Source organism: Schistocerca cancellata, chromosome 2 (genome assembly GCF_023864275.1).
Source record: "Schistocerca cancellata isolate TAMUIC-IGC-003103 chromosome 2, iqSchCanc2.1, whole genome shotgun sequence".
In the NCBI taxonomy this organism is placed as follows: domain Eukaryota; kingdom Metazoa; phylum Arthropoda; class Insecta; order Orthoptera; family Acrididae; genus Schistocerca; species Schistocerca cancellata.
Genome location: NC_064627.1, coordinates 362284934 through 362305247, shown reverse-complemented (window position 1 = coordinate 362305247; position 20314 = coordinate 362284934). Strand labels below are relative to the sequence as shown.

Here is a 20314-nt window from a genome sequence, read left to right as displayed (position 1 = left end):
ATGAGACCCAGAAAATATTAGATACAGGCTCCTAGGTATATGCCATTTTCCTTGACTTCCAGAAGGCATTCGATACAGTTGCGCACTGTCGTCTGATAAACAAAGTAAGAGCCTACGGAATATCAGACCAGCAGTGTGGCTGGATTGAAAAGTTTTTAGCAAACAGAACACAGCATGTTGTTCTCAATGGAGAGACGTCTACAAATGTTAAAGTAACCTCTGGCGTGCCACAGGGGAGTGTTATGGGACCACTGCTTTTCACAATATATATAAATGACCTAGTAGATAGTGTCGGAAGTTCCATGCGGCTTTTCGCGGATGATGCTGTAGTATACAGAGAAGTTGCAGCATTAGAAAATTGCAGTGAAATGCAGGAAGATCTGCAGCGGATAGGCACTTGGTGCAGGGAGTGGCAACTGACCCTTAACATAGACAAATGTAATGTATTGCGAATACATAGAAAGAAGGATCCTTTACTGTATGATTATATGATTGCGGAACAAACACTGGTAGCAGTTACGTCTGTAAAATATCTGGGAGTATGCGTGCGGAACGATTTGAAGTGGAATGATCATATAAAATTAATTGTTGGTACGGAGGGTGCCAGGTTGAGATTCATTGGGAGTGTCCTTAGAAAATGTAGTCCATCAACAAAGGAGGTGGCTTACAAAACACTCGTTTGACCTATACTTGACTATTGCTCATCAGTGTGGGATCCGTACCAGGTCGGGTTGACAGAGGAGATAGAGAAGATCCAAAGAAGAGCGGCGCTTTTGCTCACAGGGTTATTTGTAAGTGTGATAGCGTTACGGAGATGTTTAGCAAACTCAAGTGACAAACTCTGCAAGAGAGGAACTCTGCATCGCGGTGTAGCTTGCTGTCCAGGTTTCGAGAGGGTGCGTTTCTGGATGAGGTATCGAATATATTGCTTCCCCCTACTTATAACTCCCGAGGAGATCACGAATGTAAAATTAGAGAGATTCGAGTGCGCACAGAGGCTTTCTGGCAGTCGTTCTTCCTGCGAACCATACGTGACTGGAACAGGAAAGGGAGGTAATGACAGTGGCACATAAAGTGCCCTCCGCCACACACCATTGGGTGGCTTGTGGAGTATAAATGTAGATGTAGATTTCATTAGCTGATGGTTATTATTAGTGCTGCATAAGAAAGTATATTGAACTATAAAACTGCTTGTTCTGTTACCAATATACAGGGTGAGCACAAAGCCTTGCCCTGATTTTTTTATTTTATTTATTTATTTATTTATTTATTTTTATTTTTTTTGAAGACCACTTACATTACTAAAGCTCAATGTGTGCTCCCTTGGTAGCTCGGAGAATGTCGAGGCGGTACTCCAGTTCCCGCCAGGTGTTTTGTAACGTGTTCTGTCACATACCCACAGCAGCTTGTATCTTAGCCTTCAGTTCGTCGACCTCAGCTACTGGTGTGATGAAGACTCTGTCCTTGATATAGCCCCAGAAAAAAAAAATCAAGGGGCATACTGTCTGGAGAGCGAGGTGGTCAGGGTGTTGGACCGTTCCTTTCAATCCACCAATCTGGACATTACTCCCCTCTCCAGACATTATGCCCCTTCATTCTTTTTTTTTCTAGAGCTATATCAAGGACAGTGCCTTCGTCACACCAGTTGCTGACGTAGATGAACTGAAGGCTAGGATACAAGCTGCTGTGGGTACTGTGACAGAACACATGTTACTTAACACCTGGCAGGAACTGGAATACTGCCTCGACATTCTCCAAGCTACTAAGGGAGTACACGTTGAGGTTTACAAAAAAAAAAACACTAGTAACACTAACCTATGTAACGGCATTAAATGTAAATTATTTTGTCAAACGATTATTCCGTAATAAACTGTTATAATCAGGGCAAGACGTTTTGCTCACCCTGTATTATTGATGCAAATTGTTGGAAAAGAGCTAGAAACTAACACTTCATTGAGATGGTTAGTGCAGGATTGCTGAGATGGATTCAGCCAAACATCCCCACCTATGTTAATTCAAAGTACAATCACCATTGACACCTGTAAGTTTTCCAGATAAGTACCATTAAGAGAGACAGTATCACCTAGTTAATTACTTATTACGGGGTGTTTAACCACATTACATCTAACTTTTCTTTCTCCTGAGATGATTCAGTGTACCAACAACTTAAGAAGTTAAAGCACTTGGAATCATCTCAGAAAAAAGCGAAGTTAGACGTAATGCACATAAAGTTGCTAGCACGTGCAATCAATCTGGGTAGAACCACGGAACTAGCGTATCAAGAAACACGATTAATCCAACCAGGCAACACATTTCCAGTGGTCTGTGGTCCAATTTCAAAGACCCCACTGCAATTGCAATTGAGAATGTCACTGAGTCAGTATGGAAACAAAGGGATTGTCTGATGCGGAACCCCAAGTTCGGTAATGTGTACTGAGCTCTACGCTCTGAAACACTTGGGCCCACACTAGCACTGTATTGTGTTGTTAACATTTCCCACAGATCACTGCCTAGCTTGCTTTACAGAGAGGACAAACAACTGACCAACGCATCATATACTAAGGTGGGGACACCCAGCACCTTGTTGTTTACTCATAATTTCATTATCCTTCGGCCACTTTTCATAAATGCCCGCAGCAGCAGTAGCAGCATAGGAAGGGTCAACCAGCGTTACATTTCTCAGCTATTCTTTCTAAGCAGCAGGCGATGACAGTCAACCCTTTATTAAAATTGCTTATATCAACTGAATGCTTTTGAGAACAGTATGTTGGTACAATGATTTTCCTTATGCCTATGTTCCACTTCTATAATTTCCTTACCACATCATATGCCCGCAATGCCACCAGGTGACATTCATTGTTGTGATGGGCAGTGTTCATAATGTTTTGGCTCAATAGTGTGTTAACTCAATTTAAGTTATATCATTTGTAATAGCTGCAACTAGATAAAATGCATGTATTGTGGAAACCATAAGTTAGGAACAGCATGCACAATAAAAGCCTCTTTTTACGCTCTTCAGTGAACGGTCGCAAAAAAGGCATACGAATACTGCCAACTTTCATGTTTTAACCAATATTGTGTTATTTACCATAATTTTATAATGGTTATCAATAATAAATCTCACATTAGAAAATGAATATCTTTTTAATGTGGCTTCATGAAAGGCTTTTGCTCTCATATTTTATTTATGCCATTGGACACGATCTGAATGAAAAAGGAAGCGCATTTTTGTGTGTGTTACCACTCAGCCACTGCCTTCATGATAACCACACAGGCAGTGGGTGAGTGCTGGTGTCGCCCCCCCCCCCTCCCCCCTACACACACACAGTTTTCCTTCTTTATTATACAAACATGATTGTATAAAGTAATGTGAAATGGAATTAAAGCTGTTGTAAAACAACACAATGACCAGAAGGAAGGCTGCTCCTAGAGTCACTAACGCCAGATAGTGATCATTGTTGAGGCACTGACTCAGCGTACTTTCCCACTCTTCCAGCCTATAATACAAGCATCCATGACCCAACATGCCAACAATGAAAATCTTGCTTATCGTGCTAAAACTATATTACAAGATTGATAATTTTGTATATAGTGTGTATATTCTGCTTTGTTCTGAGGCTGGCTTCGAGCACAAATACAATGCACTTTTGGCAGAAATTTGTAGGAAATTCACTGCTAAACGTTGTGATAACGCCAAAGAAAACTTAAAATGTAGGAAATGTTGTGACACAAAATCAGTAGTGACATGAAACCATTGTATTGAGAGTACAGAACTTCTGTTGGGGCTAACAAAATTAATGTACAAAGTGGGAAAACATAAAATGCAGGAAAGTGAAAATGGGTTTTTACAGTGTATGGTACATGACACCTCCAAGAAATCCTGTTAGTCCTATTACCACTCCTGAATGTCTGTCTGTATCTGTGAGTTAGAGAGAGAGAGAGAGAGAGAGAGAGAGAGAGAGAGAGAGAGAGAGAGAGATTGATTTTGAATATGAGTTACATTATTAACTCTTTCATGAATTTACAACGATTTCCAGAATATGTCACAGAAAACTGTTAATAAAATATATTAAACTCAAACAGTGCACCAAGTAAATAGTTGACAGCTGATGACTAATATTTACATCTGCTAAAGGAACAATGAGCACATACAAAAGAAAACCAAACATTACGCTTCAGGACAGAACTTTCAATCAGCTGTAGAATGAACTTATACTGGAGAGAATCATGCTGACTGCACATGTCGTAACTCTTGTACTTAGCTAGAAATTCAGGATTAATAGTGGGATTTCCAGAGTGACCATAAGCAGAATTTCAAAGCCGCCACTAACATTTATTACATAATTATCAACACTTCAGATAATATAAGAACACAATCTTCAAACTGAATGCAATTGAAATACAATAATGTACATTTAGACATAAAATTTGTACCTACAATTCATAAAATCAGTCAAGTGTAACAAATCAGTTCAATAAAACAAATTCTCTAGTGGAAATCACATACATGATGTCAAGTTCTGACACGGCACAGTTAATTATACATTACAGAGCAGTAAAAGCACAATTTCTGAAAAGTCAGCTAACTGGACAAGAATCATTCAAGAAACCAAAATACACCAAGCTTTGTCGTTAGATATGGCAAAAGGACACTACCATGACAAAGGTGCCACTGATGCCCACACAGGAACACTTCAACAAGCAGGAATAACAAGACATTAACAAAAAAAATTCTTTTCAGTTTGCTGCTGTACAATTTATAATTGTTACAGCCAAACAATACAAATAATTGAAATACAATAAATCATAAATATCAATTTAAATTCAATGGAAACACATGAGTGTTTCATTACTACAACACACTACATAAAATCATTCCAAAAAATGTAAAAATTCATGTTGTTATACAATATTTTAAAGTAGCAATGACAAGACAAGAAAATCTTATATGACTTCAGCTTGCTGCGAGTTCCATATGCAATGTAATGCAGAAAATTTCTCTAAGTAAAATACAGACACCTGTGACAGTTTGTTTTTAAAGTTAGAGGCACTGTAAATTATATATGTTGCTCAGAATTCATAAATTACAGGTAGAGGTCTGCACAGATGTGGATATCCACAGTAGTATTAGCTTTGTGGATAAGAGACTGCATCTATACAGATATGCATGGGCATATTTTCAAATATCCGCAATGTCAGAGCTGCAGATGGTAGTGCTCATGTGTGTATGACGAGTGCTGGCTTGTGTGAATAAGTGTGTGTGTGTGTGTGTGTGTGTGTGTGTGTGTGTTTTTCTTTGCTGAAGAAGGCTTTGGCTCAAAGCTATAATGTGTAACAGTATTTTCATTGTGCCTGTCTACAACTCAACAGGTCATCTTTACTGTGAGTAGCAAGCTATCCTTTTCCTAATATTGTTGATATTCCAACCTCGAGTTTCTGTTGTTTGATAATAATTACTTTGTTCTTTAAATTTCAAACACAGCATCAAGAGTACAATGTTTATCTGGTTTTGTCTTACAAGCATCCTGTAACAGTGATTATTACTGTTTAAATTATCCTCATCCTCAACTGAAAATTCAGGATGGAATAATGACAACATTACAAAACAAAAAGGATAGACTGATACCACATACTGGAGATACTGGGTCGGAGACAGCACAACAAAAAGACTGCTAAACAAGTATGCTTTCAGTCAAAAGCCCTTTGAAATTATACCACACACACACACACACACACACACACACACACACACACACACACACAAAGTATTATTATTATTATTATTATTATTATTATTATTATTATTATTATTTACCCATTTGAGATAAGTAACATTTGGTTTAAAATCAACGTTTATATCTAAAATAATTACAGGTACACAAAACTATGTATATTAACATTTGATAAATAGGCTAAATGGGTAACACTAAATATTATGCAAGAAGTGACGACAACTCTTAACACAACTTTACTAGTCTTCCTGATATTGATGGAATCTTTTGCTGAATGTTTTGCAAAATCAATTTCTGTAAAAAAAGGCTGACAGTGGTAACTTGGGGAATGTATTAAGATTCTTATATGACTATGTTGCATTAAAATTGGTCACGAGTGGCCACTACATTCTTAGTAAATAAAATGTGAATTATGAGGTCCAGCTTCAATGTACCAAATAGATTAAAGTGGTTTATAATATTTTAATAGCTGCAATTGCAGATAAGACTTGCAGATGCAGGTAAGGAACTTGTGGATGCAATGTGGCTAACATTTTTCTTATCTGTGCAGGCCTCTAGTTAAGAACTATAGAATGAGATGCCTATGATACCTGACTTTGGACATAAATTTATACACTGTATACATTATTCAGCTATTATCAGGTTCCTTTGTATGTGGTATGGTAACTTATTCATCAGAATTCATTCAGTCTGAGATACAAAGTATGCTAACTTATCATAATTATTCCACAATTTCCTTTGCTCATGTTAAACTCAGAACTGAATGTGTGCAAGTCAGGCATGCAAAATATACTGATAATTGCTTTCCCATCATTCAGTACGAAATTATTTGCTGCTGTATAGCTTTCTGAATTCCATTTTTCTTCTCAACAGAAAGCCTATTTAATTTCATAGAAAAGCAGTGGAACAATTGTGAAATGTAACAACTATTATAAACTGAGTTGGTGTAACCAATTGTTGATCATTTATGAATGCCTAGTAGTGTTTTTTTTTAATCTTAGCAGCTGCCTTCTCTCTTTAAATACTTCATGTATGTATATTACTTGACAAATAACACATGTAATTAACACATTGACTGCTGTGTGGTCACCGGTTGCATTGGCAGAAATGCATGCATGATAGCGTGTGGCTACCGGCAGCAAAAGCAGAGCTTCACGCCTAACATGTGCCTCAACTGGCATGACCATGAAACATCCATCACTAAGCATGTGGCAGTCAATGTGATGAACAGAAGGAGATTTTGGTGGGTAGTGCTACAGAGAAGAAATTGAACATGAAAATATATAAACATTAACATAAAATTAAATAGTTTCACTGAGTACATTTAGTTAGGCTTTAGATAAATATTGTTTACCTCACACAAAAGCAAGTACACAAATTGCAACCATTTGCTGCATTATGTTTCTTTTGCTACAGTGCTACCTCATGTTCATGTTCACAAAAATACTTCTCTTGGTAAATACTTTATGAGTCAACAAAAAAGCTTTCTATTAATACAAAAATCTTGACCTATTCATCTTAGAAATTTTGTACAATGACAACTGATGTGTTAACTGAAGCATTCAGATAAAGTCTAAGGTAACTGTGAAATTAACTAAATGATTTGCTTTGGTTGTAGCTCCTAAAACAATAGGATTAATCACACTAATCTCTGTCGAGCATTTCTATAAAAGCAGTTTTCTACATTTTTAAAACAAAAAGAAAGAAATTAAGAATGCAAGCAATTCATTTAACTGTGAAATCTGGTACCTTGCTAATTTTTATTTAAGAACAGCTACTCAATTAGAATAAGCAGGTACTTCTGACATTAATACTGAAGTTTCGCAATCGACCATTTTCACATGTGCAACCAAAAATTTTGTTTGCATGAATGACCAAGTTTGTTTCCGTATTGATAAAATGAGCTGCATTCAGCCCAATCTGTGCTTGAATAACTAGCTTTGAGCAATACCCTGTATTGTAATAATACAGTTACAAATTTCACGCTTAATTTGGCTGGTTTTATGCAAGTCAAAGTAACAAAATTCAGTATATTTATTTTGTTGACAGCATTAGTGTCAAACTCCCTGAACATCACCAGAATGACATTCTGGGTAGTTAATTGCAAAAATAGATGGGAAAAATTTCTTCTTGTCAGTCTCTGCAATCAAGTGCCCAGCAGTCATTCAATGCTCCCTCCCCTCTCCCCCCATAACCAGTTGTATGCAGTGAGTACACTGGTAATATATAATATTGCACTGCTGTAATTTGTAACTTTTAACAATATTAAGTACTTTAACTAACATGAGGCAGTGAACAGTCAATATGACATTCACACTTCGAACACAGAGGAAGACTATACAATGTGACTGAATTCTTTTACGACTTCACATTTAAATGTCCAGCCATGATGAAAATGATAGCATATGAGCCAATTTGTGGTTCACATACCAAAATGTTTACCACAAAAGGTCATTTACAGAAATCAAAGCACAAATAAGATACATATTCCACATTTCCATTTCAGATCTGTAAAATTCTCAGAAAAAGATTGACATTGTGCCTTCTAGGGAACAGGGTGAGTTAAAAGCTGCTCTCAATCAATTATTAGCTGTTAACAGTAACAAATAAAATATTTACATGAGAGAAATAAAGAAATACCTTGTGGTGAAACAAATACAAAGAAATACAAAGACATTTCTACAGGGAACACAGAAAAGCAGAAAAGTAGTACTAGGATACGAATACCACACAATCTGTTGCTATTCTGTGTATTCTGTACTTTTTTTCCAAAGTAGAATTAGATCCCAGGAAGCTATTTTCTTCATAGTCTCAGATTTGCCAGGTACTTAGTCACTATTTGCAATATCTGCATAATATCATATCTTTTTAGATTCCAACAAGAGTAAGGACTAGACAGTCTTCAGAGATTCATAACAAGTGAGCAAAATGATTTGTTATCACAATTATTAATTTTGTCAAGTAGACGGTTTCATGGAAATGTTATGATAACAATAATTTCATTTTCAATCACTATTGCCAACAGGAATAATAATGCTGTAACAAAACATATCACCCTAAATATGGTAGATTGTAGCTGCTACCTGACAAAAAAAGTGCATACTATATGTTAAGTCAGAACTCAATGATATTACATATCTTAAAAAAACTAAAAAGCATGCAACACTTCATACTGTTTAGGATATCTATACTGAGTACAAGAACTACAGCCATTTCACAATACTGGTTTAAAATAAGTATGGTAGCAAAATAACATTACTTTTGCTTAATAACTGACACTATTTAACAGTTATAAAAATAAATAAAGCATGTAATTACATCTAACAGTCAGTCAGAACAATACAAACAAGCGCTATAAGGTCGTTATTAATATGTACGATAATGAATGAAAATGGAACTTTGTAAAAAGTGGTGCAAACAAAAGGATAACATCATAAAATGTTGAAACATACAATAGTACAATTCATCTTTTCCACGTGAATATTTTGCTTATATAAAGAAATCATTTCTATTACTAAACTGAGTGCTTTACGTAACAGAATCTGCATCAGATAGTACAGAACAGAAGAATGAGATGCACAATCATGACCAGTACATGAAGAATTTAATGATTAAACTTAAGAGAGTATCCAGCATGAAAGGCAACAATTTTTTATGCAGATGGAATAGTTTTATCTTCAACCCTTATGGCAAGAAAGAAGTGAGAATATGATTGAGTTTCAAAATACTGGGAGGCAAAAAATAAAACAAGTTTACATAAAACTATTTAAACCCAATTACATACTCTTGGGTAACTCTTCCTGCTTTTTCACCTAAAATTATTTTTTAAAATGATCAACACTTGCCTGGATTTCATTACAAAAATGCTGCCAATAAAAACTTATGAACTACATTCCATTATTGACACACATTTGTAGTGTTTCCAGTAATGAATGAGTATCTGAATAATACCTATGAAACTGGTAACATATTTTAATTTCTATCAGCACATAACATTTTATTGGTGTTTCAGTACACCAATCTCCTATCTAAAATTGCAATATATCCTAAAACTAATATAAAAAATAAGTTTTAAAAGAAAAAAGTGTTGCTTGATAAAATCGGATCTTAATTGGAAAAAAAGAGCAAACATAATTACCACATTAGAGATAAAAGTATTCTGAAATGAGGAAAGTAAGACTGCACAGGCTAGTTACTTTTTGCTGTCAAACTCTGTAATAGCATCTAAAAGAGATGGACATCCATCAACTTTTATACCACGGCGACGGAGGTCGTCTAACCTTGCTTCCAGGGGTCTTTTGTCACGTCCAAGTGCCCACCACAGCCGAACACAAAGTTGTAGCAGTGGTACATAAAAACGCAACAAATCAATATCACTTACAGCTTCATAGCGATGCAAAGCTAAATCAGCAAAACGTTCAGGGCGTGCAGACTCTCCTGCTGCATGGCTGCATGCTACAAGACGGCACAGTGCCAACAGGACTGCTGGATGCCTGTGAATAAATGTAACTTCCATAAGACCATTTCTGTTGATGCCGATATTAATGATCATAACAGAAAAAGATATAAAATATATGTGACAATATTATGAAAAGGATAGTTGCTACTCATCATATAGTGGAGATGCTGAGCCACAGATAGGCACAATAAAAAGATTTTCACACTTATAGCTTTCGTCCAATGGCCTTTGTCAACAATAGTACACACACACACACACACACACACACACACACACACACACACACACACGAATGCAGTCTCAAGTAACTGAAACCACACTGCTGTTTCAGTTACCTGAGACTGGAGTCATGTGTGTGAGTTGCATTTGCATGACAAAGGCCACTGGCCGAAATCTATAGGTGTGAAAATCTTTTTGTTGGGCCTATCTGCGACTCAGCGTCTCCGCTATATGGTGAGCAGCAACTTTCCTTCTCAGAATATTGTTATGTTCCATCCTGGATTTTCCATTGTTTGACTTCTCATAATATTATTACATTCCATCCTGGATTTTTCATTGTTTAAAATATATATGCAATACATATAAAAAGAACACTCAACAAGGGTCCATTGTATATCAGCAAACCTACCTTTTTAAGGGAAGTATTTTTTCTCAAGAGTAACTGAGACACAGAAAATAATAAAATGACTTATTAACTACAAACACTATGTGATCCAAAGTATCCGGACACCACCAAATAGATATGTTTTTCATACCAGGTGCATTCAGCTGCCACCTACTGCCAGTTACTACATATTAGCTACTTCAATAGTCATTAGACATCGTGAGAGAGCAAAATGGGGCGCTCCGCAGAACTCACGGACTTCGAACGTGGTCATGTGATTGGGCGTCACTTGTGTCATGTGTTTGTACGCATAATTTCCACACTCCTAATACATCTCTAGGTCCACTATTTCCAATGTGATAGTGAAGTGGAAATGTGAAGGGACACGTACAGTATAAAAGCATACAGGACGACCTCGTCTGATGACTGACAAAGACGGCCGACAACCGAAGACGGTCATAATGTGTAGTAGGCAGACATCTATCCAGACCATCACACAGGAATTCCAAACTGCATCAGGATCCACTGAAAATACTATGACAGTTAGGCGGGAGGTGAGAAAACTTGGATTTCATGGTTGAGTGGCCGCTCATAAGCCACACATCACGTCAGTAAATGCCAGACCATGCCTCGCTTGGTGTAAGGAGCGTAAACATTGGACGACTGAACAGTGGAAAAATGTTGTGTGGAGTGACGAATCACAGTACATGATGTGGCGATCCGATGGCAGGGTGTAGATATGGCGAATTCCCAGTGAACATCATCTGCCAGCGTGTGTAGTGCCAAGTGTAAAATTCGCAGGCGGTGGTGTTAGGGTGTGGTTGTGTTTCTCATGGAGGGGTCTTGCATCCCTTGCTTTGCATGACACTATCACAGCACAGGCCTACACTAAGCACCATCTTTGCTTACCACTGTTGAAGAGCAATTCGGGGATGGCGATTGCATCTTTCAACACGATCGAGTACCTTTTCATAAAGCATGGTCTGTGGCGGAATGGTTACACGGCAATAACGTCCCTGTAATGGACTGGACTGCACAGAGTCCTGACCTGAATCCTACAGAACACCTTTGGGATCTTTTGGAACACTGACTTCGTGCCAGGCATCACCGACCGACATCGATAACTCTCCTCAGTGCAGCAATCCATGAAGAATGGGCTGCCATTGCCCAAGAAGCCTTCAGTCACCTGATTGAATGTATGCCTGTGAGAGTGGAAGCTGTAATCAAGGCTAAGGGTGGGCCAACACCATACTGAATCCCAGCATTATCCATGGAGTGCGCCATGAACTTGCAAATCATTTTCAGCCCGGTGTCCCGATACTTTTGGTCACATAGTGTACATGTATCAGCTGCATTAATATGTAGTCCTTCATGTGACACAGTATGGGATATGACATAGGGTATTAATTAGTATTGTCTACTTTCTTCACTCACTTTGATGGAAAATTAGCATCTATATCAATAGGAAGCTGTGGTTGTTTTGTGTGCTTGCAAAAAAGAATGACTGATAAAATCATCATCCAGGTAAGAATACATTACGTACTTAATTTAACACAACTATAACTTTCTTTAAGCATTTAGATACTTCTTCATACATTACATTTGATATCTCCTACCACAAACTATTCATTTCAGTTCCACACCCATACTAAACACAGATCTCCACTACTGTTGGAGTGAGTCAGCTTGCTGGCTGGAATACTGAAGGTTTTTTTATGTTGTTTCTGATGCAGGTATTGATGTATTTGCAAGGTTTTCCTGATCATACAGTGCTGTCCAGTGCTATTCAGTAAATATGGTACAGGTCTATTAAAGTGTTGTTTTTTTTTTAATGTATTATGCGTGAATTAAATCACTTTCTTCTCATACCATTTATACAGTATGTCCGCTGTCTAAGCGGTAAGATTGCACGAAATGAACTGATTAACGTGCAGATCGTAACTACAAGTAACTTTAAAGCTCATATCCTTGCCCTTCAATTTTTAATAACCCCTTTCCCTCATATGCTGTGCAGCACTGAAGATAAATCCTCCTTCAGCTTCAGAGCTCTCCCTCCCCGAGAGAGAGAGAGAGAGAGAGAGAGAGAGAGAGAGAGAGAGAGAGGAGCTGTCATCCCAAGGCATAGACAGCAGGTTGTATTGCTGCAGAGACGAGTGGTTGTATGTGTGCGGTTGTTAGCTATAAAAGAACATTGTTAAACATTTTGAAATCATCTATCAGAAAAAGAAACAGATAAATATTTAACTCTACATGAACATGATTTTGAGGACTGATGTAAAGTAGCACTTTTGACATAGTTTTACATTAAGTTATACACTGCCATTTCAACTGTCTACCAAAGAGCCTGCACGGAAAGAACATAATGTAGCAAACTGTTTAAAACTTCATAAGATCATTTTTCTACAGTGATTTATAATTAGAATCTACAAATTAATCAATCAATCTCCAGTTGTAATGTTGAGAAACTCCAACTATAATATAAATGTTGTATGTGTGCAAATGCAAATGAAAGTAATCTATTTCAGACAGAACCAATTTGTGACAGATTATATATAGTTGAAGCAAAGCACTTCCTATCATTGAACGGGCACGATGGGGGCACAAATTGTCCATGAAGACGAATGCCTCACTAATATGCTGCCGATATGGTTGCACTATCGGTCAGAGGATGGCATTCACGTATCATACAGCCGTTCGGTGCCTCGCATGACCACCAGCGGTGTGCGTCGGCCCCACATTATGCCACCCCAAAACAGCAGGGAACAGCCACCTTGCTACACTCGCTGGACAGTGTATCAAAGGCGTGCAGCCTGACTGGGTTGCCTCCAAACACATTTCCAACGATTGTCTGGTTGTAGGCATATGCGACACTCATAGGTGAAGAGAACATGATGCCAATCTTGAGCGGTCCGTTTGGCATGTTGTTGGGCCCATCTGTACCGCACTGCATGGTGCCATGGTTGCAAAGATGGACCTCGCCATGGATGTCAGAAGTGAAGTTGCACGTCATGCAGCCTATTGTGCACAGTTTGAATCATAACACGACATCCTAAGGCTGCACAAAAAGCATTATTCAACATGGTGGCATTGCTGTCAGGGTTCCTCTGAGCCATAATCCTCAGGTAGCGATCATCCAATGCAGTAATAGCCCTTGGACGGCATGAGCGACCATGTCATCAACACTTCCTGTCTCTCTGTATCTCCTCCATGTCCGAACAACATTGCTTTGGTTCACTCCGAAACGCTTGGACACTTCCTTGTTGAGAGCCCTTCCTGGCACAAAGTAATAATGGGGATGTGATCGAACTATGGTGTTGACCATCTAGGCATGGTTGAACTACAGGCAACACGAGCCGTGTACCTCCTTCCTGGTGGAATGACTGGAACTCATGGGCTGTTGGACCCTCTCTATCTAGTAGGTGCTGCTCATGCATGGTTGTTTACATCTTTGGGCTGATTTAGTGACATCTCTGAACAGTCAAAGGGACTGTGTCTGTGATACAATAGCCATAGTCAACATCTATCTTCAGATGTTCTGGGAACCGGAGTGATGTGAAACTTTTTTTTGATGTGTGAATATCTGAAAAGTAATGACCACTGCACTTTTGCTTCTAAATAACTTGCAAAGATATTTTCTGAAAACTGCTAAAAAACAAAAGTAGTAGTTAACTAAAATCATTATTTATGACCCAGCTCCCCTTTATTTGTAATGGAGAAGATTATCTTTTACCATCTTCTTTCAGACGGTCAACAGCTGCAACATTATATTTATCTTATGATCACAAGGCACCATAATTGAAGGGATACGTGCACAGAGGAAAATGATTTTGTTCCTTCCATGCTGAAAATGGATGTAATAAAACATAGGGTAGTTACAAAGTTTTTTTTTAAATGCAAATACACCTAAAACAAACTACTACCATCGTGTCCAATAAAAAATAGTGAACACATGAAAGTGTTGAAACAGAAGACTTACAAGGGAATGGTCAGACTTGTCATGCCGAAACATGTATTGCTTTTTTTAGCATTGTTATTTAACTGTGCACAAGGTCCGTATGCAAAATTGTAGCTGCTGACAAGAACTGGAAGTCACCTAAAAAAAATCACGAACATGGCTGTGTTTCCTGCTTGGCGCTTGCAGTGACAGCTGGTCACCCCTGGAAATGGGGAGTCGCGAGCGTTGTGCGCATGGTCGAGAGGTGCGGCCGTCTTATCGCGGCGTTCATTAAAGAGGAATATCGCTGCACGGTTTTGGTGGAAAGGGTAAACGAATATTCGTTTCTGTGGCATGCACGTCCTTTTAATTTCTGGTACGTATTTCGAAACATACTGTCCCGAAACTGGTTAGAGATGTGAAAGATGTTCTGTACGTGTTCATCTATACACCGGAAGCCACTTTACGATGAACATTCAATCTCCCCTCACAGGTGACTGCGAACCCTGTAAATGGTTTACTGCTTGCCATGGAGATATACCACAGACGCCAAATGAAGCAATCAACAGAAAACATGCGTGAAGACTATGTGTTGTGCGACATGGTTGTTAAACTTCTAGACGAGCATATAAAAGGCGCAGACATGTGGCTATAAACAACTGAAACACTCGATATTGCAGACTGTGAATCTACAGACGGCGAAGACACCGACGAAAGTTGCACTCATGAAGACTCTTCGAGTGATAGTGCCACGTACCATCATCAGTTATCTCCGAAAGTAACACCAGCAACTACAATTACCTTATCAGACAAAGAGAAAGCGATGACGTATTGGTTGAACGAAAGTGGTAAGAAACGCCTACGTGTCAGTACTGTTCAAAATAAGCATCGCTTTGTCCGTTCTGAACGTGAATTGTATAGATGGAAAAAGGAAGTCGCTGGACGACGTAAGGGTCGACTGGAAATTGCGACGGAGATAAATGCGCGACTTTTGAGCTATTTACCGATGCCAGACAACAGTCATTTAGTGTCAGCGATACAACTTTGCGTGATTGGGCGTTAGAGATTGCCAGCGCGATTGGTGCTAAAGAATTTACAGCTTCTCGACGTTGATTAGTCGCTTCAAAAGATCACATAAAATTGTGGCAAGAAAAATAACAAAATTTGTATCGAGCTTTTCTTACGAATGCAAAAAATGAGATCGCTAGTTTTAGTGAATCGTACGTGTACAATGCAGGTCAGTCAGGTTTTCAAAAAGAAATGCGTGCGGAAAGAACACTGTCATTCAAAGTGGAAAAACATATTGAGGCGATTGCGCAGTCCACGACTGCACTCACCCATTCGTATACTACAATGCCCATAATTAGTCTGGATGGTTCATTGCTGCCTAAAGTATATGTGTGTCTTCAAGAACCAACTGGACGTTTTAGACCACGTGTAAAAAGAACAATGTTCTACGCAAACAATCTTGTGGTAGACGCATCGAAGTCTGGAAAAATGGGAAATGAAAATGTTACACTTTTCATGCGTCATGCTTTTCTTCCGTTCTGCGGGAACAAATCTCTTCTAGATTCGTGGTCAGGTCATAAAAAGTCTGATTCATTAAAAGCTGTATTTCGAGCCCACCCTGACAAAGAAGTAGAGATACTTCAGATTCCACCCGGCACGACGAACGTAATTCAAGCTTTAGACAGAGAATTTTTCCGTCAGTGGAAGGCATTTTGCAGAAAACTAACAGAAAATTATTGTCTGCAGATCATTGCAATTTCCTGTCTATCACCGTGACAATATTCTCAAGCTGCAGTCAGTAGTACATTATCAATTTTCCTCCCCACGGTTTCAGAATTTGATTAAATATGTGTGGCACTCGTCGAAATATACTGATACTAGGCCTGATTCGTTCCTAACACCAGCCCAGTTTTGTCTACGGACATCTAACAACGTCTGTGATTCGCAGGGCTGCCATATGTAGTCTTTGCTTGTATGTTCTTGGTGCACAAAAAACCTATGTTTTGAACATTGTATCAATATTTCGCATTTTTGCGGTAATTACAAGAAATAAAATTTGGACGTGTTCTAAACCGTATATTTATTTGTGTCTATTTCATAGCTATTTGGAAAGAATGTTGTAGATAACATATCAGCCATATTTGTCAACGAATGTTTCATTATCATACGATCGCTTTCACTGGGGGAATCAGCTCTCTCACTGCTGTAGCGAGAGAGCGGCGCGTAGCTAACGCCACCTTGTCCCTAGATGGCGTTGGTATAACGTAGCGAGAGACGTCAGGGTTGTACAAGACGCAGTTATAAGCGCGGAAACCATGCGACAATAATGTCTTACTTCATAAAATTGTTTACAGACTTCCAGGTCATGTCAGCAGCTAAAATTCTGCATACAGACTTCTTGCAATGTTAACTCACAGTGGTAAAAAAAGTAACACAGGTTTCGACATGACAAGTCTGACCATTCCCTTGTTAGTTTTCCTCTAAACTGTATTGTGTCACACACATATACTTAACTGTGCATCTGACATAACATTACGGAGACTGCAGGAATTGGGAATTTCCAGCAGATGTTGTGCCAGTTACAATGATTTTCCTTGGCATCGAACATATATTTATGACTCTCTCAACATTTGGTTCATCGCTACTAAAGCCTTTGTCACTGTTGCTTGCTTTGTAGCCATTAGATGACCGTCGCGTTCTCTCTATGTTTGTCAATAATCCAGATTACATGTCACCTGCAAATAGTATAAGTCTAGATTTGTTTGGAGCTAAGTTGCTGAATATCTTTATTGTTAATATTTTTACAGATTGTGTTGATATGAATGATTTTGATGAAGGTATGTGGTATGCAGTGAAAATGAAAAAAAATTCGCAGAGAAGGCTGACAGAAAGGACATCTCATAAGAGTGCATAAACTGGCTATAAAGGAAATACAAACAGAAAGAACATATGATTGCTTATGTATTTTTGGCAATAAAAACTACTATACGAATGCATAGTTTCAGGCCGATATATACTGGTAAAATTTTCTAGGGCTTCCAGCCGTGTCACCACTTGACAATGGCTGAGGAAAACTCAGCCGAAAGCTTGTGGATTTTAAACGACTGGACGTGGTTCAAAGCCTGAGAAAATTTTATGAATAAAAACTACTGAAATAAAGTTTAATCAGTGTATTTAATTTTGGCACCAGCAATATGAAAATTAGTGAGTTGAAGTAGAAAGACCAATATACCAAACAATGTTTTGAAATTCCAACAACAGATTTCTACACACAAGTTGGACCTTCCTGGAAACCACAGACTTCAGCCAGTTCCTAAGTAATGGCAGCTATCTATGAGACCAGCACCATAAGTGTTTTAAAAAAAATGAATAAATACAGTGGCAGATTTTAAGTGCCAGAAGCACGATATGTTTAACCTTTTTTCTTCACATTTTATTTGCATTTTTCCATTTTAGATAAACCACAATTTTATAACTACAGCTCTTAATTTGTATATACAGAACTAGGAGTAGTATATGGAAGACTAGGAGTACACTTTTATATCAGAATGATAACACTCTCCCCTTACCTCAGATATTGCATCCTTTGGACTTTGTGACAGAAAACTCTCTTTAGTGCATCTTGTGTTTTTGCTATTTCCTGGAGAGAATTACAAACATTTTGCAATGATTTCCTCCCTTTACAAATCATTCCCAGTTAGCATTTGTCTTTTTTCTTGATTTTCATTGTTCATTCCATCTATCTTATCACCATCCTCCTTTAATTTAGTCCTCATTTTAGTTTTGTGTTGACTATTTCATCCTTTTTCCATGTATCATTATTTTATTAATCATAATCATTACACTATGCTCACTTCCCAATAGTATATCTAACCCCTGTTTACCAGCTACGTAATACGAGTTGACCACCAGCTGAACGCATGAACATGACTTCAATATGAATTGCACTACTAACTACTAGCTGTAGACTCAATGTTCTATTCTTCATTTGGATCTTTGGACTATGTCTCTTCCATTTAGTGATTTCAGTAAAAAAGAAGTTTAGTATTTGAGATAATTACACATACCTGTCAGTGTACAATTTATTGAGCAATCTGAAGATGTTTTCAAGAAGGGGGACAGCTTGGTCATACTGCTGAGCTTGCATCCAATGCCGAGCTTCTGCCTCTTCCCTATTCTGTAAGAAGTTCATGAGGGCAGCAGACTCTCGCAACTGTGTTTCACGACCTATATGTTCCAGTAAAGCCTCAAATCCTGAACTTCGGGCAGATATGAGACTAGGATTCAAATTTCCTAAAAAACAGAGGGAAATAATGAAAATATACATAAAGATCAGAACTTTTAATACACTATAGTACACAGGGATTTCAAATGGTAAGCTAATGACAGTCACAGTAGCTTTTACTGAACGGTGCATTACACTTCAAAGTGACACAGATACATAACACTATTTTCCAACATTCTGTAAACAATGGTTGAAACACTCTATCAATCATTCACAATCTTGATGGTAGAAATTTACTCTTTGGTCACGGAGCCATTCAAGAACTGATGCATGAACGTCCTCATTGTCAGAAAATCTGTGACTATTGTGAATCACTTCTTCGACTGCCTGGACATTGTCGCTGTCAGCATGACACATGCATGTGAAGCCTTAGTCAAGTTGTTAAGTTGATGGCACCATTTCACTACAGCTGGATGTAAAATTGCATTTGGTCCACATATGACTACAATTTGTTGTGAATCTGTCTACAATTTAGATGCTTTTCATACAAGAATCATTCTGTCCTGTGTACTTCAATTTTGGAGTTGTTTCCATTTGTTGCAGTATTTCAGCCATTATCCGTACTGCAGTAGAACTGTTTCTGTAGGAAACCATAACATGTACTCTCTTCTGACAATGCACCACTCTTGCTGTGTGCTGGTCTTAGTGGGGGACATCGTCTGAAATTTACTTTTTGAAGTCTCTTTGTGCACAAGGGGGAAAAAAGAATAAACTCCCATCTGTTTTGCTTCCCTGTCTGTTTACTACAAGTCACCATTTTTGAAAGACATACATTATCATTTAACACAATATGCACTACAGCAGATTTCTCTCGACCCATGCTGAAAGCAATCAGCTGGCTAAAAACCAACAATAAGTTTGTTTGTAACTTGTCTATAATGACATCACACCAAACTTCTGAAAACAAATTTTGCATTCCATACAGGACCTTTTTTACTCAAATAAGTAATCCACTTCAATGTTACCTGTTCTGAGGGAAAAATTCATACATTTTTGAGCACTGTCGTTTAAGAAATATCTCACATCCACTTAACTACACCTGGAAAGCTCAAAAGAAATTAAATACATATGCATTTATTGTTTACTGCCAATGGTTTGTCATATTTAAGCTGTTCATTTTCAAACTGGCACATTGCATATTATATTAGGTTTTTTCCGAACTTCATAACCCATAGCAAACTACTGCTTTTGCCTACCTTCACAGGATTCGATAACCTGACAATCATTCTTAAGCATTTAACCGTAATATTTTTCCATCTGTTAACATCAAGGTCATTAGAGTAGGAACACC

The 20314-nt window shown here is 38.1% G+C and overlaps 1 protein-coding gene across 1 annotated transcript in view; it reads right to left on the bottom strand.

Moving 5' to 3' along the window:
- Positions 1 to 8234: 8234 nt before the first annotated feature.
- The window catches only part of LOC126161755 (sorting nexin-21), a 67858-nt gene continuing 55778 nt past the window's right edge, over positions 8235 to 20314 (bottom strand). Inside the window, exons 5-6 of the mRNA XM_049917804.1 lie at positions 18806 to 19031; positions 8235 to 10225 (exon numbers count right to left, since the gene is read on the bottom strand). Of these exons, the coding sequence (XP_049773761.1) occupies positions 9925 to 10225; positions 18806 to 19031 (527 nt within the window). The 3' untranslated portion in view covers positions 8235 to 9924. The remainder of the gene's footprint in view (positions 10226 to 18805; positions 19032 to 20314) is intronic.